This window comes from Rattus norvegicus, chromosome 2, assembly GCF_021556685.1.
Source record: "Rattus norvegicus strain SHRSP/BbbUtx chromosome 2, alternate assembly SHRSP_T2T, whole genome shotgun sequence".
NCBI lineage: Eukaryota > Metazoa > Chordata > Mammalia > Rodentia > Muridae > Rattus > Rattus norvegicus.
The window spans coordinates 220,646,281-220,672,324 of record NC_141535.1 but is presented as its reverse complement, the minus strand read 5'-3'; the positions used below and the strand labels follow the sequence as shown (position 1 = coordinate 220,672,324).

General features: G+C 46.6%; 1 protein-coding gene and 1 long non-coding RNA gene across 5 annotated transcripts; one reads left to right on the top strand and one right to left on the bottom strand.

The window, feature by feature from the left end:
• Positions 1-425: 425 nt before the first annotated feature.
• Positions 426-12,766, bottom strand: Casp6 (caspase 6). Of its 4 annotated transcripts, none has more exons than XM_087635414.1 (8): positions 12,705-12,766; positions 12,286-12,440; positions 8,583-8,624; positions 8,042-8,188; positions 7,617-7,693; positions 3,714-3,889; positions 2,175-2,334; positions 426-1,194 (listed from the first exon to the last, which is right to left on the bottom strand). In XM_087635414.1, the coding sequence occupies exons 3-8, from the start codon at positions 8,609-8,611 to the stop codon at positions 953-955; spliced, it is 831 nt and encodes a 276-aa protein (XP_087491540.1). In that variant the 5' UTR covers positions 8,612-8,624; positions 12,286-12,440; positions 12,705-12,766; the 3' UTR covers positions 426-952.
• A 6,048-nt stretch (positions 12,767-18,814) lies between these two features.
• Positions 18,815-25,535, top strand: LOC134485965 (uncharacterized). The gene is made up of 2 exons (XR_015676920.1): positions 18,815-19,248; positions 24,118-25,535. It is a non-coding gene; the product is annotated as an uncharacterized LOC134485965 (long non-coding RNA).
• The last annotated feature ends 509 nt before the right edge of the window (positions 25,536-26,044 follow it).

Genomic DNA, 26,044 nt, shown 5'->3' with positions numbered 1-26,044 from the left:
GTGGTTGAAGCAAGGCCTCCAAGGCACTGCTTTTATACCAGCAACTTATGTGTTTCTGTTCTCAAAGCCCCAATATAACCCTCAACCAGTAGGTTGTTAACAAAATATTCTGATACAAAAATGGGCAGGTTAACAAGAAGAACCTTAAAGGAGAACTGATTACACTGTTAATTCAATAGTCTGCTAAAAGCGTCAAGCTCTTCAGCTTTAAGTCCCATTTAGGGAGATGCTTTGCCTATGGTGGTCAGCATTTGCTGCATGCTGGATTACAGTGGCGAGGTGTCACTTCCTGTGTGTCTTTATCAGGTAGGGATCACTGCATCCGCGCCTATAGGGGCTGTACGTACCCAGAGCGACTAAGTATTACTATACATGTGTCTATACATGGTGACATGTCACTACATACTCCCCAGAGTGCCATGAAATAGTTCTGAAAGGTTTATTGTTTCCAAAATGGGAATTAAAGCCACACATAAAATGCCCCATTACAGGTAAACAAAATAATAAATGAAAGCATGACCGACTAAAACAGGCCCACTGTACATTATGTAAGCATATGAATTAGAAAATGTTAGTGAGTTTTAGACATTTTTATTAGGTGAAAACGATCTCATTCTTGAGTTTCAAAGATCTTTAAAAACATTATACAATGAGCCTATATAAATAGTGTCACAAAAGGTAAGGCAAAGTAGTTGGTATTCTTAGTAATCTTGCCATTTACCAGAAACATTATAAATGTATTGGGCATTTGCGCACAGTAATTTCCTGAGGATTTCTTTAGCCCTTTCCCCATCCCCAACATGATTGGAAAATAATAACAAAGGCAAAACATTACTTTTCTGTAGCACCTTAAAAATTCAAACAGTGTCCGTTGGTGGGCAGAGTCTTTGGCCAGCTGGCCTCTGTGTAGAAGGGAAATGTGTGTGAAACATTTGTAGCAAGTCGGACGGCCCTACTTACTAGGTTTGGGACAGAAATGCAGCTTTTTGGTCAGCATTGAGGCAAAGCAGGGAACCTGCTTCTTGCCAATTGCACCTGGGTCTTTGCAGAAATCCACACGGCGCTGAGAGACCTTCCTGTTCACCAGCGTGAGCAGCTCGGTGAACTCCAGGGAACTGCCGTGCCTGGCCAGCATCTCGCACAAATCCTGAATGTACCAGGAGCCGTTCACAGTCTCTCGGTGAGAGTAATACCCTAAAACAAGAGCGGGGAGGTCACGGAAAGACACTTACGATAAAGCCAGTTACAGAAATGAAAGCTCCCGAAAGCCCTTGGAGAGAATAAGACACACTGCTCGTCGTGTGGCCATGATTTCTCCCCACTGCTTAATCTAATGTCGGAAAACATAGTAATCCTATGGTCTTACACACAAAGGATTACTGAACTTTGACAGAAGCCATCGAGGAAAGGCTGTGGCAAGCGAGTGAGCTCACTGGAGACAGCCCACTGTTTCCATGGCTACAGCGGGTGCACTCTGGAGAGGCACAGCCCAGAGACTTCATCCCAGGATGCTTCTCCCGGCCGACATGCCTCTCCTGCCACTATCACATAGCCTAATGACTCCCGGGCATCGGCCCACCCTATTGGGCAATTTTCCTGCACATCAACGTGAAGATGAACTTCCATGAATTAATGCTGTTGAGATGAATTAATGACTTTATAGCATTCCTGATTTGGTTCAACACCCACCCCAGTGCGTTGCTAGCAGCATGACCCCAATCGCCAACGCCATACCCCTTTTTGCTGCCTCAGTTTACCCTGAGAAGCCAAAGAAGGCTTTTGACAGAAATTTTCTCTGCTCTCCGAAAAAGCAAACTAGAACAAAATAATACCCAACGAATTTGAGGTCAGAGATTAAACAAAAAGCAGAGAATTTAGCAGAACTTTTTTGTCTTTCAGCAAGGATTTCCACAGATATATCAGAGTGGTGTTGCCGAGTGACCAAACGCCATCAAGCTGCTAACACCCACGACAACTCTACAGCTGTTAGTCTGTAAGGTATCTCCCATTTCACTTATCGATCAGAAAGGATTTCTTCACCGTGATTAGGTCTGTGGCTTTTTAACAGAACACAGTGATTTGATTGTGAAAGACCACTCCAATTCAAAGGTGACACAGGCTTAAGTACAGGTCACCAGCTTCAAGGCTTCAGTCAGCAGCATCTGCTGGCTCACCTTCTGCAACAGAGTAACACATGAGGAAGTCCGCCCCCGCAGGCAGAGTGTACACCGAGGCAGCATCCACCTGGGTCACGTTGTCGTCCAGCTTGTCTGTCTGATGATCCACCACGTCCAGAGGAACCACGGGCACGTCATGCTGGCTGCCCCGACAGGCCTACAAAAGAGAGAGGAAAGGACGCGTTCTCTGCCTGCCATCTTGTTCCCAATGCTTAAACGCAGCGGGAATATATAACTCAGCACACCTCCCATTAGTAACCCACACAGGCAGTTTGAAAATGACGCAATCAGGCTCTGAGTGACGTAAGCTGACCAAGCTATTTCCCGATAATCTTTCCTTTTAGACAATGTGGTCCCAACCCACCCCACAAATAAAAACCACAATATGCTGAATGGTATAAACTATCTTCCTTGCCAGAATGCTTTTGTTCAGTCAGGTAATTACTTCCAAATGACATCTGGACCGTCCAGTTGAGGTCACAATTTGCCAATAGCTGAAACAGCACTGACTTAAGAGGTCATCTCTCCATGTGCTTTTGCCTTCTGTTTTCACTGTGTTTTTAAAATCATATTTAAAAAGTATGTATCTACCTGTGTATCTGTGGCTGTGTCTCTGCACATGTGTCTCTGCACATGTGAGTGCCGGTGCCCCAGGGTTCAGAAGAGGGGGCTGGGTCCTTGGAGAAGGGACTGGAACTCCTTTCTTCACTGAGCCACTCCTCCAGCCCTGAGCGCTCCCCCTTCCTCTTGACCCCTCTCCCTCTCCCCTTCTCTCTTAGTCTCTGTTCCCACTTCAAAGTGAGTTCTAAATTTCTATCTATTCCTTTCTATTCAGAAGCTGGCATCACAGGTTTTTGTTTGCTCATCCAGTGCCCTGCCACTGAGCTACGTTCTGCTCCTCAGTGTTACAGGCTAAACCGTGCTCCCGCCTCAAATTTACATGGTGAAGCCTCTCTACTAGCAGACTGCTTCTGCTCCAAACACTTGTTTTCTTCTTTCTGAAACTATCTGGAAGCTTGGAGACGTATAAAGGGTGAGGCAGGTGAAGATGAGCCTGCTTCCCCCGACAGCATCTCCAGGGCTTGCATGCTCCCACAGACAGAAGCCCAGCGTAGCCAGGCGGGCCTTCCAGGGTCCTGAGCAATCAACGGCTTCCCTTCCTGTGGCCCCTCCTCCAAACTCCGCCCAGCCACACAGCAGCACGGCAGTGCCTATCTGACAGACCAAATATTAATCAAAACATTTTTTTTTTGTTTTTTTGTTTTTCACGACAAGGTGGCACTGGCTGGCCTAGAGTCTGTGGACCAGGCTCGCTGGCCTCGAACTCCCAAGTGTGGGGATTATATGCTCCATGCCCTGCCCAGCTCAAAACACTCTTATGATAAGGAAACTCAAACAACTCAAAGTACAACTCTATTTGACCAGGATCCCAAAAGGGCCTTTCTAATTATTGGAGAAACCTATCTTAGAAATTAACTTTTTAACCTTTTTAATCAATGCTGAGTTTTATAGCTGAGGTGGCGAGATCGGTCTTACCTGGATGATGAATATCTTGGGTTTTCCAACCAGGCTCTGACACTTGTCTCCTTTGAACAAGCCAGTCAAGGTCTGAATTTCAATTTTGGCATCGTATGCGTAAATGTGGTTGCCTTCCCCGTGGCTCAGGAAGACACACAGGAAGCAATCGGCATCTACGTGGCTGGAAGTCGACACTATGGATATCCCAAAATGCACACAGAGTGAAAAAGAAGAGTTTGTTATCCACATGTGGATACCTTGAAGTTAGAGGTACTAGGACAAAAATACACTTACAGAGTGGCAGGAGAGGGGCCTGCTTCAAAAAGCACAAACTTCCTGTAATAACACACACCTGTGTCTTTTCTTCCTCTTTAATATTGGGTCTCGTTCTGTTGTCAGGCTGGTCCTAAAGTATTTCTTTGCCCTAAACTCTTTCTAATGTTGGTTGTTTGAGACAGGGGCTGACACGGTTGCCCATGAAGAAGGCTGACTTGGTGTGTCCTACCCATGGCTGACTTAAAAATAATCATTAAAGTTTAAAGCAATTTCATTAAAAATATTAGCTTTTCTCAAGTACAGAAAAATGGAGAGAAAAACGGGGAAGCTCCTTTAAGATCCAAGTTACTTAAAGATATAAGAACAAAAACATCATAGACCAACATAACATCCCCAAGACTATGGATACAGAAATTCTCAGTAAAATGCTTGCAAACAGAACTCAACAATACATTAAAAAGCCATGCACCATGGCCAAGCTAGCTTAACTGCAGGATTATAATGTGACCCATCATATGCAAATCAGTGACTATAATACAGGATATAAACAGACTCGAACTCGGAAGTACATTAACATCAAAAAGACGCTGACAAAGTTCAGCCTCTCCTGAAGGAACCAGGACCAGAAGGAGCACAGTTCAACACCACACACACAGGCTGTACAGCACTGACCTACAGCAACTCTACACGAACAGGAGAAGCAAAACAGTTCCTCCAAAGACAGAGGCCCCTCCATTTTTACTCAATGTGCTGCTTTAACCGTTAGCTAGCGCAGTGTGGCAAGAGGAAGAAATAAAGGATACAAATGGGAAAGGCAGAAGTAAATTATCCCTGTTTGTTGATGGCACGACCCTATACTTAAAGACACTAACAGCTGGAGAGACAGCTCAGCGCTCAGAGTGCAGGTCGCCTTCGGTTCAGTTCCCAGTACCCACGTGGCAGCTTGCAACCACCTGTGGCTTCAGGCTTTGATGCTCGTTTGCCCTCTTGAAGGCACCAGGCAGCTTGCATACATGCAGACAAAGCACTCAGACACAAAGCAGTTAAAAAATAAAAATAAGAAGCTAAATACTAAATATTCCAACAAAAAAATTCAGATCTGATTAACATTTTCAGCCAAACAGCGGATACAAAAAATCAAAATCTTTCTTTCTTTTAGTCTGTCTTTCTTTCCTCCTTTCTTTCTTTCTTCCTTTCTTTCTTTCTTTCTTTCTTTCTTTCTTTCTTTCTTTCTTTCTTTCTTTCTTTCTTTCTTTCTTTCTTGAGTACACTGTAGTTGTCTTCAGACACACCAGAAGAGGCCATCAGATCCCATTACAGATGGTTGTGAGCCACCATGTGGTTGCTGGGAATTGAACTCAGGACCTCTGGAAGAGCAACCAGTGCTCTTAACCACTGTGCCATCTGTCCAGCCCCCCAGTATCTTTCTTATATGCTATCCACTGAGAAAGAAAGCAGGGACAGAATCCTATTTGCAATAGCATTAGAAAAAGAAACAAACGGGAATAAACTAAGGCGGTGAAAGGCCTCCAGCTCATGGGTTGACAATATGGAGAAAATGGCTACCGTGCAAAAGCTATCTCTGGGCTCTCATGACAATTCTTCACAGAATTAGAAAACACCCTGAGGTGGAGGCTGAGGCAGGAGGGACCCCTAATAGCCAAGGCAATCCTTAGCAAACAGAACGAAGCCGGCATCATCGCCACACTGATTTCACGTTACGGTGCAGGAGGGAGTAACAAAGCCAAGGTGGAGCCAGCACACACATCGGCCAACAGAATCGCAGAATCCACACGGTGGAAAAAGACTCCCTCCCAAGGCTGGCCCCTGACATCCATATGGGTACTGTGGTATACGTACAGGCTCACAACCCCACAGACACAAAATACTACATGAGTAAGAAAAAGGAAAGAGGTAGGCAAAGCCTTTCTGAAAAGGACTCCAATCGCTCAGGAAATACTTCCAAGGACTACCAGATGGGATCCCATGAAAAACTAAATGAACTTCACAGTGAAAGAAACCATTTCTGGAGTGAGGAGATAGCCTACAGGGTGGAAAGGAATCTTTTTTCCACCATACATCTGAAGAAATTAGGTCGGTATCCACACTAGATGAAGAATGATGGGGGAGGGGGAAACCTACTAGAAAGCCGAATAATCCAATCAGAAATCAATAAATGAGACACAGGGGTGGTTCTCCAAATATGAAGTGCCAAGCCAGATGGTACTTTAATCCTAGCACTTCAGAGAGCTCTGAGAGCTCAAGGCCAGCCTGGTCTACACAAAGAGTTCCAGGACAGCAAACCCTGTCTTGAAGAGAAAGAAAAACTCAAACTGTGAAATACCAAACGTCTGTAGCGAGGCGACAGAATGTTCATCAGTTTCAGCCATCAGAGAAACACAAGTCAGAAACACCTTGAGATGTCTTCCTCTCAGTCAGAATGGCTCTCGCTAAAACAACAAAAAACGTGATAGCAGCAAAAAACCAGTGCTGGTGAGGGCGGGGACAGTGGGCAGCTGAAGTGGGAATTGGGCTGGAAAGGGCGGGAAGTGAGCAGCTGATGTGGGCTGTGGGCTGGGGTGGAGGGGAAGTGGGCTGGGAAGGAAGAAGTCCTCGTGTGGTGCTGGATAGAGTGTGAGCAGCCACAGGCCCGTGGAAATCAACCCAGAGCTTCCTCAGAAAACAAAGCACATTTCCCAGCTGTACCACTCCTGGGAACGCACCCAAGGGGTTCAGGTCCGCTCACGGAGAAGTCTGCTCCTCCATGTTTAGTGCAGCACCACTCACAACAGGCAAACCACAGAATCAGTTGTCCTTCAACTCACAGCAAGTAAAGAAACGTGGTACAGCCACACAGTGGAGTTTTACTCAGCCATAAAGAACAAAATACATCAAAAAATGCTTAGAACCAGAGACCCATCCCCCTAAGCAAAACAACAGGGAGGAGTCAGAAAGAGAAGATTCACATTCTCTCCTTGAAAGTCCAACCTTTGGCTTCACATGGTTCTCTCACCCGTCATACTCATGGGCCGTGAACATAGATGGACTATCAGGGAAGAGGAGGGGTACCAGTCAGAATGGAGGTGAGGGATATAAGGTCAATACGGACAGAAATGCACAATGTGCTTGGAACATGAATGCCACTGTGAAACCTGTTTTATATGGTGACTATTTGGCGATTTCAAAATTGTTCAACCCCACGTGGCTTTGGTCACACAATAAAAGTTTCTTTGAATGAGCAGACTTCTCTACAACAGACTGAAACCTAGAAGCAACCACTCAGCAGCTGCCTCTGTGGCTGCTCCCTGTGTCCTACCTAACTCTCAGAGCTTCCGGGAGAGTTGAGACCCCATGTCCTTCAAAGCTTAGGAGCAAAGCAGAAAGCCTAGGAAGCAGCCAGTTCCAACTGGAACTATTTTCAATCTAACTAAAGGAAGGCGCTGGAGAAAGCACCATGCCAATAGCTGTAGTCACAACCGGTTGGCAAAAGATTTGAAGGCTCGAGGCACGCGTGAGGACTGACTCTGAGCTGCACCGTCCTTAGAATACCTTCTGCACAGTAATGCAGCAGTTACAGGCACAGGTAATCAGACCTAGTGATAGCATCGAGTACCCGATCCCACCTCAGCGAGCACGGCCACCTACCCTCGTGAATCTTGAGCAGTAGTTCTTCTGCCCGGAGGTCGTTAAAGCATTTCACTTCAAATCCTAGCTCTGAGAACCTGGTGACACATGAACTCGGAATTAGCTTGTGAGTAATTCCAGGCCATCCAAGTCCCTTACTTCCTTGAGTACTCACTTCCATGCCTAATTTTTACAACCAGGGAAAACAACCAGGGCAATTCCCTCGATCGCCTGCCCCATGAAAGCGCTTAGCGGTGACAAGAGCCAATGCACTGACGATTACTACCACCTACTGCACCGATGTTAGCAACAGGGAAAGCCTGGTGGCTCGTTTGTGGGGCCTCATGCATGCTAAGCACATGCCGGGTCCCCAAGAGGCTCCAGATCTGTCATCAGGTCTCAATGACGATTAGCTCTCAATTAAGTGGAGAAATAGGGGAAACTACCTTCGAGTCAGGTTGTCCCTGTCTGCGTTGGTGCCCCGCCTCTCTGGGAGTGCTAGGTGCCAGAAGAACCTCTCGTGATTGAAGATTAGGGCAGTTCCTCTCCTCTTGTGGTCCATCTTGTACTGCTCGGCTGGATCCAACACTTCCCTACTAATTAATGAACAGTAAACAAACAGTCACACCGGGCCCTTTGACCCTGACATTCTCCACTGGCTTAATGAAGTTCCTGGTATTGTGGGGACCCCTACCCACCCATGAAAGAATATCTGTTGCTAATCTGTAACTAATTTTGCTACTGTTATGAACTGTAATGCAAATATCTGTGGTTCCCAAAGGCCTTAGGTGAGCCCTGTGAAAGTCGCTTGACCCCACAGGGGTCATGACCCACAGGGTGAGAACTATTACTCTAACCACACTATATCTCGGCTCCCTGAATGCTAAACATCACGGAACCTAACAACTGCATCCCTGCATTTATTCCCGTAAGACGGTTGTGACCAAGAAAGAGGAAAGGCTTTTAAAAAGCCAAGAGTAGCTTTACCTTCTGTAGAAGCCATCTGTCTCCGTCATGTTTTACTTTCCCCTATCAGGAAAACAAAGTTGTTGTCTGTTAGTTTCATTTTCTTTCATTTTACAAGATTTTATTGTGTAAGCCTGGATGGCCTCTAACTCACAGAAATGGCCTGCTTGGGTCTCCTGAGGGCTGAGATTATAGGTGTGTGCCCCCACACCTTCCTCATTCGTTTTACTTTCAACAGAAGAGCAGCATAGGTGCTCCGCCCCTCAGGGACCCTGCCCCCCACAGTCCTTAAGACTCTTGCAGATGAAGAGAGGAAGGGACAAAGGTATGAAGGGACAAAGGGATGCTATCCAGTGAGTAAATCAGCTACAGTAATACACTGCTCCTCTGGCCTTCAAAATAACGATAAGTAGAAAAGGAGAAAACCTTATTTAAACAAGTGTGTGGTTAGAGTCTGAAGGAAATGCTTTGGTGTGTAGAGCGGAGCTGAGTCACACAGGGGAACCGAGTCCACTCTGTGGTTTACACTGTTTCCACGGAATAAACTTAACTGGAAGAGAGGAGGCCTTCATTGCAAAGGCCTAGATCTTGGTTTTCTCATCACCTATCTCCAGTGTTAAGTCTCTGTACTCACTACTGATGACACCTCACAACCCTCTGAGGAAGCCTTCCTCGTGTCCTTCCCTGCTCTGGAGAGCGCTATGTGACGGACCTCTCTATGCTGATCCAATTGCTCACAATGCAGTGTGTTGGTCACTGGCCACCCGCGGCTGCCGAGCACCAGAGAGGCGGCAAGCACAACGGAGAAGCTCACGCCATCACCTCACTGTGTTGTTCAGGGAGGCAGCCCAGTCATGGGATCAATGCATTGCTCATCCTGGCTCTGCACCCAGAGTAGCTCAGGCCCAGCTTCCAATGGCATTGAGTGTAAAGAGGCTCACCCAGCCAATGGCATCCGTAATTGGCTCAATAATCTGCTTTCCTTTGGTTGGTTAGCAGATTCAAGGGAGGCCAGAGTTACAAACAGAAAAGGAAAGTTAACAGGATACAACTTTTGTGGGGGTCTTTGAGGCAGAATTGGTTGTTTTTCCCTCTGTCCTCAGACAGTCTCCCCTGGCATCTGAATGTCCCAACCTCATGTCAATAAAACAAAACCATGACCACCCTGGTGAGGGTGAGCGGGGAGAGGGCTCGGTCCTATGAGTTTACCCAGGCAGCACCATTTCTCAACACAGAGTCCAGTAGGGCATTTCCCTGTCCAGTAGGTGCTCATTAGATTTCCTCCATCTGCCTCAGCGCTCCCGGTGACTGTTAGGAGGCCGACTGCTGGGTCTTGGTGGCAACTGAGACCTTACAGAGCCAGAATCCAGGAAGGGACAGCCAATCTGCCTTTGTACCGAGGCACCAGAGAGCTGCTGGGGCAAAAATGCCAACCGCAACTCGCCACGTCCCTTGAAAGCCTTGAAAACCAACTCTGCTCTTCCCATCCAATGAGAAGCTTCGGTGTGGGTTGTCTCCTGCACCTCCCTCATCGCAGTCAGTCAGGGCCTACAGACTTAGCCCAGGGTTGCTGCTCACGAAGACCCATTAAAAATAGCATCCAGTTTCAAGGCTGTCGAATCCACACCCTCTGTAAGGGTTTGCTTAGTGTAAAGTTGGGATCTGTTAATAAAGTTTTAACATACATTTGTGTGTGTGTGGGCGAGGGGGTGCGAGCTGGCAGGCACATGCCACAGCTCTGCAGAAGTCAGGTGACAACCTGCAGGGGCGGTTTCCTCCTTCCATAACATGGTCGCAGGTCTTCAGGCTTAGTGGCAAGCGCCTTTACCTGCTAACCCATCTTGCCAGCAGCGAACAGTTGTAATATACACTTAAGTACAGGCGTTAGGAGAGGGAGGAGGCATGCTTAGGAAAATTACAACAGATACCCAAGATACCTGTCTTGGTTGGGGCTTTTACTGATGTAATGAAACACCATTACCAAAAGGGAGCTGGGGAGGAAAGGATTGATTTGGATTATACTTTGAATTTGGATTATATATTTCAGCATCAAAGAAAGTTAAGACAAGAACAGAGCAGAAACCTGGAGGCCGGAGCTGCTGCGGAGGCCATGGGGGATACTGTTTATTGGCTTGCTCAGCCTGCTTTCTTAAAGAACCCCGGACCTCAGGAGCCCAGTGATGGCACCCACCACCATGGGCCGGGCCCTCGCACACTGATCACTAATTAAGAAAGTGCTCTATAGGCTTGTCCACAGCCTGATGTGACAGAGACAGTTCCCTAATTGAGGTTCCTTCTGCCCAGATGACTTTAGTTTGTGTCAAGTTGACATAAAACTACCCAGCACAAGGGGGCAGGCTTCTCCAGAGAGTCTCCCCTTGGCAGGGGTTTAGAGCACTGTGCCCCAGGCTGGCTTCAAATTTATAATCCTCTTGCTTCAGCCTTCAGAGACTGGGTTATAGCAAAGCACACGGCAAAGCATTTCCCCAAGACTCGTTCTATGTTATCTACCTTGGAACCCGAGGTCGACCTTGAACCGGAGATTTCCCGACCTTAGCCTCTTTTGCAGCTGGGATTAAGATACAGTGATGGTTTGTATATGATTGGCCCAGGGAGTGGCACTATTAGAAGGTGTGGCCCAGTTGGAGTAGGTGTGTCACTGTGGGTGTGGGGTATAAGACCCTCATCCTAGCTGCCTGGAAGTCAGTCTTCTCCTAGCAGTCTTCAGATGAAGATGTAGAACTCTCAGCTCTGCCTGCACCATGCCTGCCTGGATGCTGCCCTGCTCCCACCTCGGTGATAATGGACTGAACCTCTGAACCTGGAAGGCAGCTCCAACTGAATGTTGTCCTTTATAAGAGTCACCTTGGTCATGGTGTCTGTTCACAGCAGTAAAACCCTAAGACAGACACCCTATATGAGATTTAGTTATTAAAAATGTATACAGTGCCGGCCATGTCTCACTTCTCCTTTTCTGTCACACCCTAGAGTAAACACTGCCTCCTAGTTCCTTGGTTTAAGGTTTAATTTGTATAACAGCACTCACTTCTTTTTCTCTTTATGGTAATTTCCAGATAAAGGTATCAGCCACGGTACTGATTGGGTGGCACTGTAGATACTCTATCTTACTACTTCCAAAGCTCAAGAATGCAGAACATGGGCCAGGCCTGCCTAAGGTCAGCCCTGAGAAGTTGGAACTGAAAGCCTGGCGCTGGTGGATCAGAGCGTCTGTACTACCCGTCACCAGGCCTTCCACCGGAGCTTTCCAAACTAGCTCTCACGAGAATCTACCCACATTCCCTGTCAACCATCTATTTAATAACCTGTAAGAAATAACTCACCTCCCTAGAACATACACTGGAAAGAGCATGGTGTAGAAGGGGACAGGGGAGAAAAGGAAAAGACAAAAAGGAGAGGGGGCCGGTCCTCCCCGCCCCCCCACTTGGCTTCCCACACCTCACCATTCATCCCTAAACTGGAGATGGCCACTAGACCCTGTGTGTCCAACAAGGGTCACTCCCTGCAGGACCATGGGGACTTTCACAGTTTTCCTCCGGAATTAGGACAGAAGCTCTGAAATGAAGGCAGTCTCTGACCTTAAAGACTATTCAGGCTTGAAGTTTCTAACCTAACCAGGGCCGATTTTGCTAGGCAACAGAAAGCCTGTTCTGAAGCAAGAACTAACAGTTTATCACTGTATAGAGAAAAGTTATTTGGGACTAACCTGTGGACAGCAACAAGTTCTGACTGCAGAAGGCGCTGTGATGGAGGTGCCTGCCCAGGTCTGGCCTTGGTCTGGCCTTGGTTAGGGGTCTTGAGCTGGGCTCCTGCAGGCCTGTGCCCCGAGCTCTGGTCTGCCACTTCTCCCCACTTTTCAGGCTGACGCGAGCAACAAAAACAGGATTCAACTTGCAGAGCCAAGTTCTCTACCACTCAGCGCAAGCACCGCCCTTTAAAGTTTAAACAGCCCGGATGCGGAGGACAAAAGCGCTCGGTGGGGTTAGCTTGGGCAAATACCACGGCTACGTCCTCAGCACCGTAAGCCCACAACTTCTGCCAGTCCCAGCAGTCCTGGCAGTCCCAGGAGGCTGCCCACCCTGCTCCGTCCCGCGCCCCAGGGTCGCACCTGTGCCCCGCACTTACCTGCCCACGAGCTCCGGGTGTCCGCGCTCGTCCTGAGGCCTCCGCTCTCCAGGTCCCGTTTCCTGCCAGCCCCACCCCGCCTCCTGACCCGCCCCAGGATCCGCCTCTGCCTCCCCGGGCAGCAGGGCCCTTTGTCACCCAGGCAACGCCAGGACGCCACTGTGGCTTCCTCAAGCTCAGCAGCACAGGCTGTGTGTATGTGTGAGCACTGAGGAGGGGAGCACTCAAGTATCGCTGTCCCTGAAAGACATTCGCTCTGAGCCACTTCATCTAGTGCTCAGTTTAGTGTAGAGAGCTTACGCTACAGTCCGTTACTTTAGCGGGTTTATTTCTCATGTTTTTCCCCCACAACCTCCTCTCTCCTTCCTTTCCTGAGTCTCCTGTAGGTCATGACCTTGATCCTCCTGCCTCCACACTCAGTGCTGTGATAACTGTCTTGTGCTACCATACCCAGGACTCTTGCACACCAGCCAAGTGCTCTACCAATTCCTGGATGTTTAGGTCTGACTTACAAAAGTAGAGGTAACTTGGCAGTACATACAGAAATTCCAAGAACAATGATGACCTGTAGGTGATGATCTGTAGGTGACGGTGACCATGGCTTTCCCTGTGTCATATTGTGTCTACTGTGTGCCACCTTGTCATTTAAAAATTAAGCAACTACAGATGATAGAAAACATGTTAAGGTTTTACCAGTTAGCTGAAGTTTCTTTTATTATAATATTTAATCATGTGTGTATGTGTAGGAAGTGTGTGTGTGTGCATGTGTGAATATAAGGGAGAGTTCTTTAACAGGACAGGGCAGGCTCACACATGTATAGTCTCATGGCTGCTGACGGCAGCCTTTGGGCATCTACAGATATCTTTTCGGAGCCTCCTGTCCTTCTCTAGTCTCAAAGTCACCATTTCCATTAAAGCAAAATAGTGAAAAGTCTTTCGGATGACAGTCTACTGCGTCTTGCTAGTTTACCGAATAAACCTTTTTCCTTGCCCTGAAAACCTGTCTGAAATTCATTGGGCCCCTTTTCATGGCAAGTAAAGAGGGTTGGGCTTGGTAATACTCAGTTGTCTTAATAATAATTTTCTGTCATTACAACATGGCATATCAAGCTCTTCCTTCAGTGGTGGTGTTGACAAGAGTTAACTAACCCTCACTCAGACCGACTCAGAACCGTGCTTTTCAGGGGGAAGCTCGGGAAAAATAGGTGAGTTGTACTCCCTTGTTCGGTGAAAGCAGGTGTGGCCGATTTTTATTTATTTATCGTTTATTTATGTCTCATCATTCCCAGCCCAGCTGCTTGCACCTAGCAGAGTGATAGTGTCAGTCATCTCAACCCCTCGTGGTCTGAATGGCTCGTGTGACTCTCGAGACCGCCTTGGCTTTGGATATGACTGTCATCATTCATCTGAGTCCTATTCACTCTATGGAGCAGGACCCCGGCTGGCCGGCCCTCCACTTATTTGAAAGGAGCAGATGAAAGGGTTGTTTCTCGCTACATACCTTCGCATCTCAAGACATTGCATTACCTTTCCCCCCTTTGATAGGTGATCTTCCTATATAACTCACACTGGCCTTGAACTTGTGATTGTCCTGCCTCAGCTTCCAAGTACTAGGACTAAAGATAGGCACAATCACACCTGCCCATACTATTGTTTTACTTAAACACACACACACACATATCACACAGATATACACCCACACACACCATACACCACACACACATGCATACATATATACACACACATACACCTACACATACCACACACATACACAAACACACACCTGTGAATGTATTTGCACACATGTTTACATGTGTCCATAGAATCCATGCACACACATACACACACTACACACATATAAAAACCCATAAACCACACCACACACACACACACATACACCTACACACACCACACACCACACATAAACACACATGCATATACACCCACACACACCATCCACCACACACACATGCATACAAACACACGCCATATACCTCTGTACGTGTATTTGTGCACACGTTTACCCGTGTTCATAGAACCCTGGAGAGCAGGATCCTGAGCAGGAGTTAGAGGTGGCTGTGAACTGCCTCACCAAACCCTCTGAAAGAGCAGCAGGCTCTTTAACGTCTGAGCTATCTCTCCAGACTCCATTGCTTTTACAGTCTATATAGTTAAAGGGATTTCATTATTTTGTGATGTTTAATTTTAATTATTTATTTTGAGGTAGGGTCTTCCTTTGTAGCCCTGTCTGGCCTCCAATCCATTATCCTGCCTCAGCCTCCAGAGTGCAGGAGGTATAGAGTGCATATCTAACTGTAATTCCGGATTCTGAGGTGGCATTTCATCTAACTTAACATTCAATACATTTTGTAGGGGTCGCAGCCCATTCCTATAACAAATGCCTTAGATAAATCAACCTCAAAGAGAAAAAAAACGTTTACAAAAGAAAGCTCAGCTTTAGAGGTGTCAGTCTCTCTGGTGGTTTGAAGAGGCACGCCCCCACCCGCACCCCTACCCCTATTTGAATGCTTAGCCCACAGGGAGCAGCTCCACTGGGAGGTGTGGCCTTGTGGAAGTAGGTGTGGCTTTGTCGGAAGAAGAGTTGTTACCCTGGGAGCTTAGAGGTCTCAGGTGCTCAAGTTACAACCAGTACAACCAGTGTGACACAAAGCCTCCTTTGCTTCCTGCAGATCAAGATACAGAAGTCTCCTCCCTCTTCCAGCACCACATCTGCCTGCAGGCTGCCAAGCTTCCTGCCTAGACAATAATGGACTAAACCTTTGACGACTGTAAGGCAGCCCCAACTAAATGCATTCTTTATAACAGTTGCTGTGATAGCTGGGTGTGGTAGCCCACGTCTTTAATCCCAGCAGAGGCAGGCAGATCTTTGTGAGTTCAAGGCCAGCCTGGTTTACAAAGCAAGCCCAGGATAGCTGGAGAAACCCAGAGAAACCCTGTTTTGAAAAACATACAAACAAGAAAAGAGTTGCTGTGGTCACGGTGTCTCTTCGAAGCAATAAGTCAATTGGGCAGCCCATTGCTCTGGGGACTGAGGCGAAACAGCCCGGCCGGCATGAGCATGTAACAGAGGAGACTGCTCACCTCATAGCAAGCAAAAGGCAGACAGGGTGGGAGAGTAGCCCTAGTGTCCTCTTCAAGTCCATGGTCTTTGATAATGGCCTGGATTGGGGGCCAAAGCCCTCAGTACCTTTGGGGACAGATCCAAAGCAGAAGCAAGCCTGGGGTATAGTGCTAAAGGCTTCAGAGTGACTCACTTCCCCCAGTTCTAGCCCCACCCCCTAAAGATTCCGCAACCACCAACAGCACCACCAGCTGCTGACCAAGAGCTCAAAGAGTAGTCTGTGTTATCCATCCAAGCTGCGGCAACGTATTTACGAAAGACAGATGCAGCATTTTAGACTTTGAAAGCAAGCACTATCAACAGTAAGCAGCTGAGGTCCACCTCCTCGAATCTGATGCACACTCCTGCCAGACAGTCACTAGTTGGAACCCTAGCAAGCTCCCTCCCCTGTGATTGGAAGGAAGAAGACAAAAAAAAAAAAAAAAAGCAAAACCAGTAAGCCACACCAGATATAACAGAGACCAAAAGTTGGCTGACAGCATGGATGGCCTCATATCTGACTACTGGTCTCTTTTATGGAATTTACTATCTCAAAGGCTTAGCTTGTCACCTATGCTAGGAATGAAACACAGGGGATATATTCTAAATAATTTGAAAATCATACTTTGGTCAATTTTCAGTGTTAACTCTGCCAACCCTTTAATTTGTTTTCCTTATAGAAATCACATAAACGTGAAATTTCTAGGACTCTGACTCATCTGGGACAGTTGGATCCAGCCTGTCCCCCACCTGCTGGTACTGTTAAGGGGTGTCAGTGGATCTCGAGGGTGCCAATGGCATCAAAACGGTGGTCAGTTCACAGCTGAATAAACTACTGGGATTTGATGGACAGCTGTCGAAGGTGGTGCCCGCCCCCAAGGGCGTGTCTTGTCCTCCGCCCCTCCCTGTCTCTCCCCTGAGCCCTCGCTCTACCTTCTTCTCATCAGGGCCAGTCCCAGTGGGCGGTGAGCAGGGATAAAAATCCCTTCCTCCTTTGTTCTCAGAACTCTGTCACAGGGAGGGAAACCTGAGAGGCAATGAAGTAAAGTTGTCAACAAGGTTTTGAAAGACGCTGCAGATATGAAATAAACCAATCTAGAGGCTGGAGAGATGGCTCAGTGGTTAAGAGCACTGGATATGGGGTTGGGGATTTAGCTCAGTGGTAGAGCGCTTGCCTAGCAAGTGCAAGACCCTGGGTTCGGTCCTCAGCTCCGAAAAAAAGGAAAAAAAAAAAAAAGAGCACTGGATAATCTAGAAGATCCCAGGTTCAATTCCTAACACCCGTATTACCACTCACCATCAGCTCTAGCTCGGTTCCAGGGACTCTGCTGTCCTCTTCTGTCCTCTGCAGACTCCGGGCACACACATGGCGTGGACAGCCATGGAGACCAAACACCCATACACTCACATGAATGAATGAATGAATGAATGAATGAATGAATGAATGAATGAAAGAATTTTTAAAAAGAAAAGAAAAAAGTAATCGAAAATCACTAAGAACAGCATCACTGTAGCTAGCACATGAAAGTGAGGCTGACTTTTACATCTCACACTCGGCACAAATGCCTGAGGTACCTATGTAACATGCCAAAGCACACCTGGCCACCGGGTTCTCCCATCATCCTCTAGTCCCTACCTGTTACAGAGAATGGCTGGCCTACCCCAAACCCTAGCCTAAACTTCTCTAGCCCAGGGGCTGGACTGCGCTTCCCTATATAATCCAGCCAGTTGGGCTACCTGGCCTTTCACCTACCCTCGACTCTCCTGGGTGTCCCCTACCTGCTTCTCGCTTGGCCTGACTGGGAGTTAGGTTTACTCTGGACTGTACCACAGATATCTACAATAACCCTCCTCCTCCCCACACCTTGGCACCGTCCTGTCCCTCCTTTTTGTTCTTTTCAGTCACTGATAGAGGTTTACTGGATCTATTACTTCCCAATTTTTATTATAAACAAATGATCAGATTTACTCTATGTGCAGCAGAGTCTGTACTTGCATTGCCTAGTGCTTACAGAGTCAGAGGGCTGTCCCCTGGACTGGAGTTTATAGATGCGTGCGGTGCTGGCAACAACCCGGGGTCTCTGCGGTCTGAGCCTCCTGGGTCCCCTGCAGGGTTTGACACCTGCAGAGCCCTGCGGATGTACGTGGAGCCTTTTGTTCCTAACAGAGGAGCAGTCTGGCCCCGTACCACCTGGGCGTGGTCGATTCTTCCAGTCTCTGGTCTTCCCAGTCTTTTGTCTTTGAGATTTAGGCTGGTCTTCCAGGATTTCTCCCTAGTTAATTCAGGTCACGTAGTTGGTCTTTTGTTGTGGAAGTCTCGAGCCAGGGTTTCCCACTGTGCTTCCCAGACCTTTTCTCCCGGTCAACTTGGGATCTATAAGTGTGAATAAAGCTACAGGAGCCCCTTCCTTTTCTTGCTTAACACGAATAACCGTGTGTGTGTGTGTGTGTGTGTGTGTGTGTGTGTGTGTGTGTGTATGTGTGTGTGTGTGTGTGTGTGTGTGTGTTTCTTTAATCCCACAGGCTTTCGCCCAATTCTCGGTGCCAAGTTGGTGCTGGCATCGACACTGCAAGATTAGTGAGTGCTCCTAATTGCTGAGCCTATATATATATATATATATATATATATATATATATATATATATATATATATATATATATGTGTGTGTGTCTGTGTGTCTGTGTGTCTGTGTGTGTGTATGTATGTTATGTATGTATGTTATGTATGTAACTTTTGAACAATGTAATGCAGTATGTGTAGAAAGGTGTTGTGTGTGTGTGTGTGTGTGTGTGAAAAGAAAATTATACGAATTCTAGGTTTATAAATATAAAAATTAAAAGAATAAACCCCAAAAGGCCACAGACCCAGGGCTAAGCCCTGCAGCCAGGACTAGCAGGCCATAAAGATAAAGGAGCACAGGAAACACTGTTCAGGCAGGACTGACAAGCCATAAAGAAAAGGAATGCAGGAACCAGCCTGAGTTAATGGGACTGATTCATGGGACGTCTGGCAGGAAGACATCTCCCCCCAGCTCACTGAGGGCCATCCTCCGGCCCCTGATAAGCCCCTGACTTCTAGCACGTACTCTTTCTGCTTTGTTCTCACTGCTATGTTTGAATGAGCCAATTGTATGTAACCACGCCAAAACCCCCTAGCCTTCTCTATATAACCCTCTGACTTTTGAGTTTCGGGGTCGACACCTCTGTCTCCTGCGTGGGATATGTGTCGGCCCGGAGATCTCTGTAATAGGTCTCCGTAATAAACCTCGCCTTTGCTTATTACATCCAAAATGGTCTCTCTGTGTCTGGGGTCCGCGATTTCCCAAGACTTGAGTAAGGGTCTCTCTGCGTGGGATCTTTCATATTTATGGGGGCTCGTCCGGGATCTGCGCGACTACCCCAGACTCCGAAGACCCCTTGGAGGTGAGTTGGATGTTTGTCTGAGTGTTTCTGTGTGAGCGGCGCCGCAATTGTCAGTCTGTGTCTGTCTCTGTTTTGGTTCCGCCGTGTGTGTATATATGTGTGTCTTAGTACTGGTCAGTGTTAAGAGGGCAGATGGGTATTCCTGCCCTGTGGTAAGAGGGCAGATGGGTATTCCTGCCCTGTGGTAAGAGGGTGGATGTGTATTCCTGCCCTGTAGGAGAGTGGATGTGTATCCCCACTCAGTGCAGCTGCCTTTGTGGTCCGTGAGGACCCCCTGGCTGCGGAAGGGGGGACGCCCCGGGCCCGCAAGGCTACAGCCCCTGGAAGACGTTCCACGGGCGGAGAACAGTCGGGAGAGCCCGGCTATGGACAGTCAGGAGGACCTGACTCTGGTTTTCTGGAACAAAGGAGATGGAATGCTCCTTTTACCTAGGCGGGAGTGGACGAGGAATCCCACTCCGTCAGAGGTCGAGTTCGGCTGCCTATTTAAATATAGGCACGGACAAGTGTGCTTAGTCGTTAGGACAAGAGGACACTCTGGAATCCTGTTGGGAGGTGGAATCAGATGGTCCATCTCATCCCAAAAGCAGCTAAGGTTAAGCTGCAGTTTGGGCCACGTACTGAAGGTACCAGGCATCTGTGAAAGTTGGTTATAAGATGCTTTGTCTTGATATTGTTTGTCTGGCTTGTTTTCTGTGGTATTGTCGAGTGTCTTTTTGGCTTTTGTTTCGTTTTTGAATTTTGGACTGACGACTGTGTTTGAATTTGGACTGACGACTGTGTTTAAAATCTTGGACTGATGACTGTGTTTGAAATCATGAAACTGTTTGCTTTGTTCGTCATAGAGTTTTACTTGGTCCTCTTGGTGCTTAAGTTAAGAGTTAAAAATAATTTGCTTGAGAAAAATTGTTTTCTGCCAGGGAGTTTTGTCTTTCTCTCTTGAGCCTCCTCCCCAAAGAGAGATGCCCCTCCCTTTACTCCCCTTGATCAGCCTAGCTGCTGTTAACAGTTGTGTAAACAGACATTAACAAAAACCTTGAGGAAGAAACCGCTTATAAATAAAAAAAGTTCCCCAGATTAGGCTGCCTGCTATAGAACAAATATAGTGAGTAGAAAACTTAATTTTATGGACCCCGCTCTAGTGGCGGTGTGTTGGTTGATAGCCAACGTTAAGTTTTTAAAACATAGTGTTTTATCTGTGCTTGTGCTTGAAACACACAGTAGGGGGGAGCGAAATTAGCTGCGGAGCTGCTGCAGCGAGCATGGGGACTTCTCAAGTCTCTCCCAATTTTTCTGGCTCTTCAGGAGCTGTTTAAAAGAAAAAGGCTTAAGGTAAAAAGAAACACTATAAAAAGATTTCTTAGTGAATTACTACACCTTGGTTTGCGATCTCTGGGAATCTCATGGTGGACAGCTGAGATAAGCTGGAAAAGGATTTAAATTTTGCTTAGAAACAAAGAATCTTAAAGGTGGAGTTTCAGCCGGTATGACACTTAGTGCATAGCTGCCTAAAAGATCAGAAATGCTGTCAACAGGCTATAAAAAAGGGACAGGCTGTGTTAAAAATGCTACATAAAGAATAATCTAAAAAGGCTGAGAGTGAGGTGGGAGAGGACTCTAAGAAAAACAAGAACAAGAAAGGAATTTCTGCTTTTAGTGACCAGACCTTCAACTCTTGCTCACAGAAAGAGGGTGCTCATTAAGAGAAGTTCTTTAAGGAGCCTGCCTTATCTGCTGGCCCTATTCCAAGAGAGGAGCCAGTCTCCAACATTAAATTACTTTTCTCACTGGTCATCATTAGCATGGAGAATGCCTTTGATCCTATCCCCACAGCAGCCAGTTCCTGCCCCTGTGGTAGAAATGTCCCAGGTTGGAGGGCAGAGAAGCCCCTAAAATAGTTTCAAAGAATCTACAACAAACTGTAAAGAACTTTGTTTTGTTTTGCCAGTTTGAATTTAGAATTCAGGCTTTGGCTGTGGCCGAGGTCAGGATTAATGTTTTCGTTTCCATGGGCCCTTAGCCCACTGAGACAGTTTGATAAAGGACTACTACTACAGTCCTGATATTCAGAGACATGGAGAGAGCTATAGTTTTTTTATTAAAGGTTGGTACTATAGTATTAACAATCTCTTTATTAGATATAAGAGACAAGAAGCCCCAGGTGAACTGGTTACAATTCTTTTGTCAGCTGCTTAGTATCTAACACTCAGGTTCTATCGTCTCTCCATCCTTTTATTATTAGTTGTTACTGAAAGCCTAGTGCCATTTAGAGGATGGGTCTCTTGAGTGATAAAGCCACTGAGCTGGCACTAAAGGAAGGTACTCCTTAAGGGAAAATCTAAGTCCAGAGAGACAACCGGTAACAGATAGACTGCCCCTCTGCTCACTTTTCTGTTTCACAGACACAAGGTCTTTTTGTCCCAAGAAAGCCTCCTGGCTTAGCTGTGTGACTAAATGCTATTTGCCCTCTTCAGTGGACCTCTATTCTCAAGATTCCCTTGTTTTCTCACCATCCCATTTGAGATGCTTGTTAGTAACTGTTACAGGTCTTCTTTACCACCGAGGAAAGACAAAATCCTACTAGAGGCCAGAAAAAGTGTTCCAGAGATGGATGGAAGGCCCTCACTTCTGCCTGCTCTTTTCAGACGCCTAAAGGTAGGGAGTGCCAGGTCTGCCGCCAGGCTCCAAGGGTGGGTCTCTGAGGGGCTAAAAAATGCCCCACCAATCTGGCTAAGATAAAGAAAGGATATGAAGAAAAAGTTACAAAAATTTGAAGGGTTAAGTTAAGTTGCTGAGAGTTAGTGTAAGTTACAGAGAAAGTAAGGTTAAAAAAGAAAGAGGTAAAAAGAACAGAAAGCTAGGGAAGAAAAGAGACAAAAAAAAGAAGTTAGAGAGCTAAAGAGAGATAAAAGACAAGAGAGGAACATATACTGGCCACAGTAGTTAGGGAACCTAGGAAGATAGTACCTGACAACAGAAGAGAATTCCTGGCTAAAGATCAGTGTGCCTAATACAAAGAAAAAGGACACTGGGTCAGGGACTGCCCAAGAAAGAACAAGAGGGGCCACTGGAGAGCTTCTTGGTCCTAGAGTGCTGGACAGGGACCCAATGCTCTGTGCTCCTATGCCCCCCAGTGGGCCAATATCCAAAGACCTTGAGTGCAAGGAGCTACTGGCAACGAACAATACTTATGGACTGCCCGAAGAACAGTGGACCTTGGCGTGGGCCGGGTAACCCACCCACTAATTCATGGTCATCCCTGACTGCCCCTATCCCTTGCTCATGAGAAAATTGCTCTCCAAATTGGCTTGCGTGGGCTGAAATGGCTGGATGAGGCCATGTGTATACATATCTATAGACTGTGTATGTGGAGCTTAAGACCTGTCTCAGTACACCAGTAACTGATGCTGGGAGTTAAATGGCTTAGTGCTTTTCTGCCTGAAACACACCGTTCCTGCCAGCCGGGCACTAACAATTATCACCCAATCCAGGACTTAAACTGTGATAGAGTGGCTGATAGAGTGTCCAAAGATGGGACCACTGGTCAGCTGCCATGGACTAAATTCTCCACCGGTTGGGGACAATCTGGTCACCTTGCTGCCCAATCCGGACCTGGAGCCACCACAGCACGAGTGTCAAACACTGACAGAAACACATGGGTGGAGGAAAGACCTCTGCGACTGGCTGATTGACCCCTGCTGAAAGCCGAGGACCTTGTCCACAGACGGGAACAGTTCTCTTCATGAATGAAGGTCAGAGACAAGTGGGTGCTGCCATGGTGGACAACACAATGTCATCTAGAATGGCTAAACCCCAACCCCCCCAGCACATCAGCGCCACAGATGTCTTTGCCATCTCTTAGATGCCCTGATGAAGCCAACAACTGTGAGTACTATTCATTGCTTAGGATATCAGGAGGAAAGAGATTCAGTGACATGGGACAGTAACAAAACAGATAAAGTGGCTCGAGAAATGATTATACAGGAGCCTATCCTGGTTACAGGCCTACAAGAGACAGCCACTGGGAACTGAGATTGGACTAAGGGATGGCCTCACTTAGAATGTACAACAGAAAAAAAGGCCCAAGTTGTTTAAAAGATAAAAGGACAATGACACACTTGGGGAGAAAGCTATACACCCCAAAGAACAAACAAAAGACTCACTTTGCCAAATTAAGAAATGGACTCATTTAAGAGATAAGAAGTTTGTCCAAATAGTTAAAATATATATAATAGACTTTAAGATTTTAGCCAAGAGAGACAGTAAAAAGTATAAGATATGTCAATAAGTAAATGCTTAACAAGCAAACAGGGCAAAGAGACCTAGAGAGTTTAGTGAAAAGTCGAAGTGAACTTCACTGAGATAAAACCAGAAAAATATAATCACAAATATCTCCTAGTGCTTGTAGATACTTTTTCAGGAATAGATAGAAGCTTTCCTCACCAAACGAGAGACGGCCTCTACAATCATCAAGAAGATACTGAAAGAAATCTTCCCCAGGTCTGGAATGCCCAAGGTAATCTGGTCAGACAACGGTCCTACTTTCGTTGCCAAGGTAAGCCAGGGTGTGGCCAAGTATTTAGAGGTCGATTGAAAATTACATTATATCTACAGACCTCAAAGTTCAGGACAGGTAGAATAAATAAATAAAAATTTAAAAGAGACCCTGAACAAATTGACCATGGAGACTGGCACAGACTGGGTGACACTCCTTCCCTCTTGCTCTCTTCAGAGCAAGAAATACCCCTTCCAGATTCAGCCTTACCCCCTTTGAGATCTTATATGGGGCCTCAGCTCCCCTGACTGTATTAGATGATGTTACTGAACCAACTTGTCATAGTGCCATAGTAATAATGATTTGTGTGCCAGGCTAAAAGACCTACAGGTGATACAGAAAGAAATCTGCTCACAGCTGACAGCAGCCTATGCCCCGGAGACCCCTGAGACATCCCATCAGTTCCAGGTCGGAAGCAGCTACACTGAGCCAGACACTCGATCCTCGCTAGAAAGGACCATACCTGGTGCTGCTGACCACCCTGACAGCCGTCAATTCTCAGCCCTCACCAGCCGTGTACTAGCTGTTAGGGCTGAGAGCTGGGACCTAGAGAGAAATTCAGTCATGTTTGTCCTGGGTTCCATCGAGATAGGTGTGGGGATAGGCTTGATTTCTATTACAAACTCCTAACACTTCTTGGGATTGTGCCTCAGGGATCACAACCTATATAAGTTTAGAAGTTCTAAAAGACAGTCATGACCTTGATGTATAGGTTCAGATAGTGTCCAGATTAGAATCCTGATGCTAAAGACTTTTTAGCTGACCTCCAAAAATACCTAACCTCCCTCTCAGAGGTAGTCCTTCAAAATAAAAAAAGATTAGACCTGATATTCCTTAAAGAAGGAGCCTGTGTGCTACACTAAAAAAAATGTTGCTTCTATACAGACCATTCAGGAGTAATTAAAGACTCCATAAATAAACTTAAAAAAAGGTTAGACAAAGACAGACAGAAAAACACACAAGAGATGGTTCGAGAGCTAGTTTAGTAGATCTCCCTGGATGACTACCCTACACTCTGCTACAGCTGGACCATTATTAATAATTTTCTTGGTTTTAGTTTTTGGCTCCTGCGTGACAAACAGGTTAATTGCTTTTGTTAAAAATTGAGTGGGTGCTGTGCGGTTGATGGTTGTGAGACAACAGTACCAGTCAGTTAGGACAACTGGTGAGACCAAATAAGACTTGATATCAAAATTCTAAGATTAGAATTATTTAATAGGAGAAGACGGGAATGAAAAGAAAATTATACGAATTCTAGGTTTATAAATATAAAAATTAAAAGAATAAACCCCAAAAGGCCACAGACCCAGGGCTAAGCCCTGCAGCCAGGACTAGCAGGCCATAAAGATAAAGGAGCACAGGAAACACTGTTCAGGCAGGACTGACAAGCCATAAAGAAAAGGAATGCAGGAACCAGCCTGAGTTAATGGGACTGATTCATGGGACGTCTGGCAGGAAGACATCTCCCCCCAGCTCACTGAGGGCCATCCTCCGGCCCCTGATAAGCCCCTGACTTCTAGCACGTACTCTTTCTGCTTTGTTCTCACTGCTATGTTTGAATGAGCCAATTGTATGTAACCACGCCAAAACCCCCTAGCCTTCTCTATATAACCCTCTGACTTTTGAGTTTCGGGGTCGACACCTCTGTCTCCTGCGTGGGATATGTGTCGGCCCGGAGATCTCTGTAATAGGTCTCCGTAATAAACCTCGCCTTTGCTTATTACATCCAAAATGGTCTCTCTGTGTCTGGGGTCCGCGATTTCCCAAGACTTGAGTAAGGGTCTCTCTGCGTGGGATCTTTCATGTGTGTGTGTGTGTTTTGCCTGTTTCATTCCCCTCTGTAAAGCATCAATTAAGGGTCCCCATGCATTTTTACTGGAGTCTAATTTGCTCACTCTTGTGCTTGTCTAATCTAGACGCACATGTTATTAGGGTGGCTGCCTTCCTCTCACCTTCGAGTTGGATGCAGTGATTCATATTCAAGGCCAGGAACACAGCCCTTTCCTCAGAATGCGCTTGCTTCTGCCCAGAGCCATCTGTCGTGACTTACAGAGACTCTCACCTTTTCTTCTTTTCTGACACCCCGGGCAGCTTACCTTGTATTTCTAGCTATGTGTTACTCCAAAGATAAGCAAAGCTTAGTGTCTGGGGTAGGGAAAAACCAGCAGTCAGTGGCTAATATAGTTGAACATTCTGAGGCCATTAAAACATTTCCAGTAGTCAACATTTTAAGAGACTGCC

What these genes read in the sequence shown, in the direction of transcription:
- Casp6 (XM_087635414.1), bottom strand. Translation starts at nt 8,611, where the DNA reads ATGACGGAGACAGATGGCTTCTACAGAAG. An exon ending in ACAGATGGCTTCTACAGAAG is followed by an intron (nt 8,189 to 8,582) that starts GTAAAGCTACTC and finishes ATTAATTAGTAG; the next exon opens with GGAAGTGTTGGATCCAGCCG. An exon ending in CCAAGATATTCATCATCCAG is followed by an intron (nt 2,335 to 3,713) that starts GTAAGACCGATC and finishes TCTCTTTTGTAG; the next exon opens with GCCTGTCGGGGCAGCCAGCA.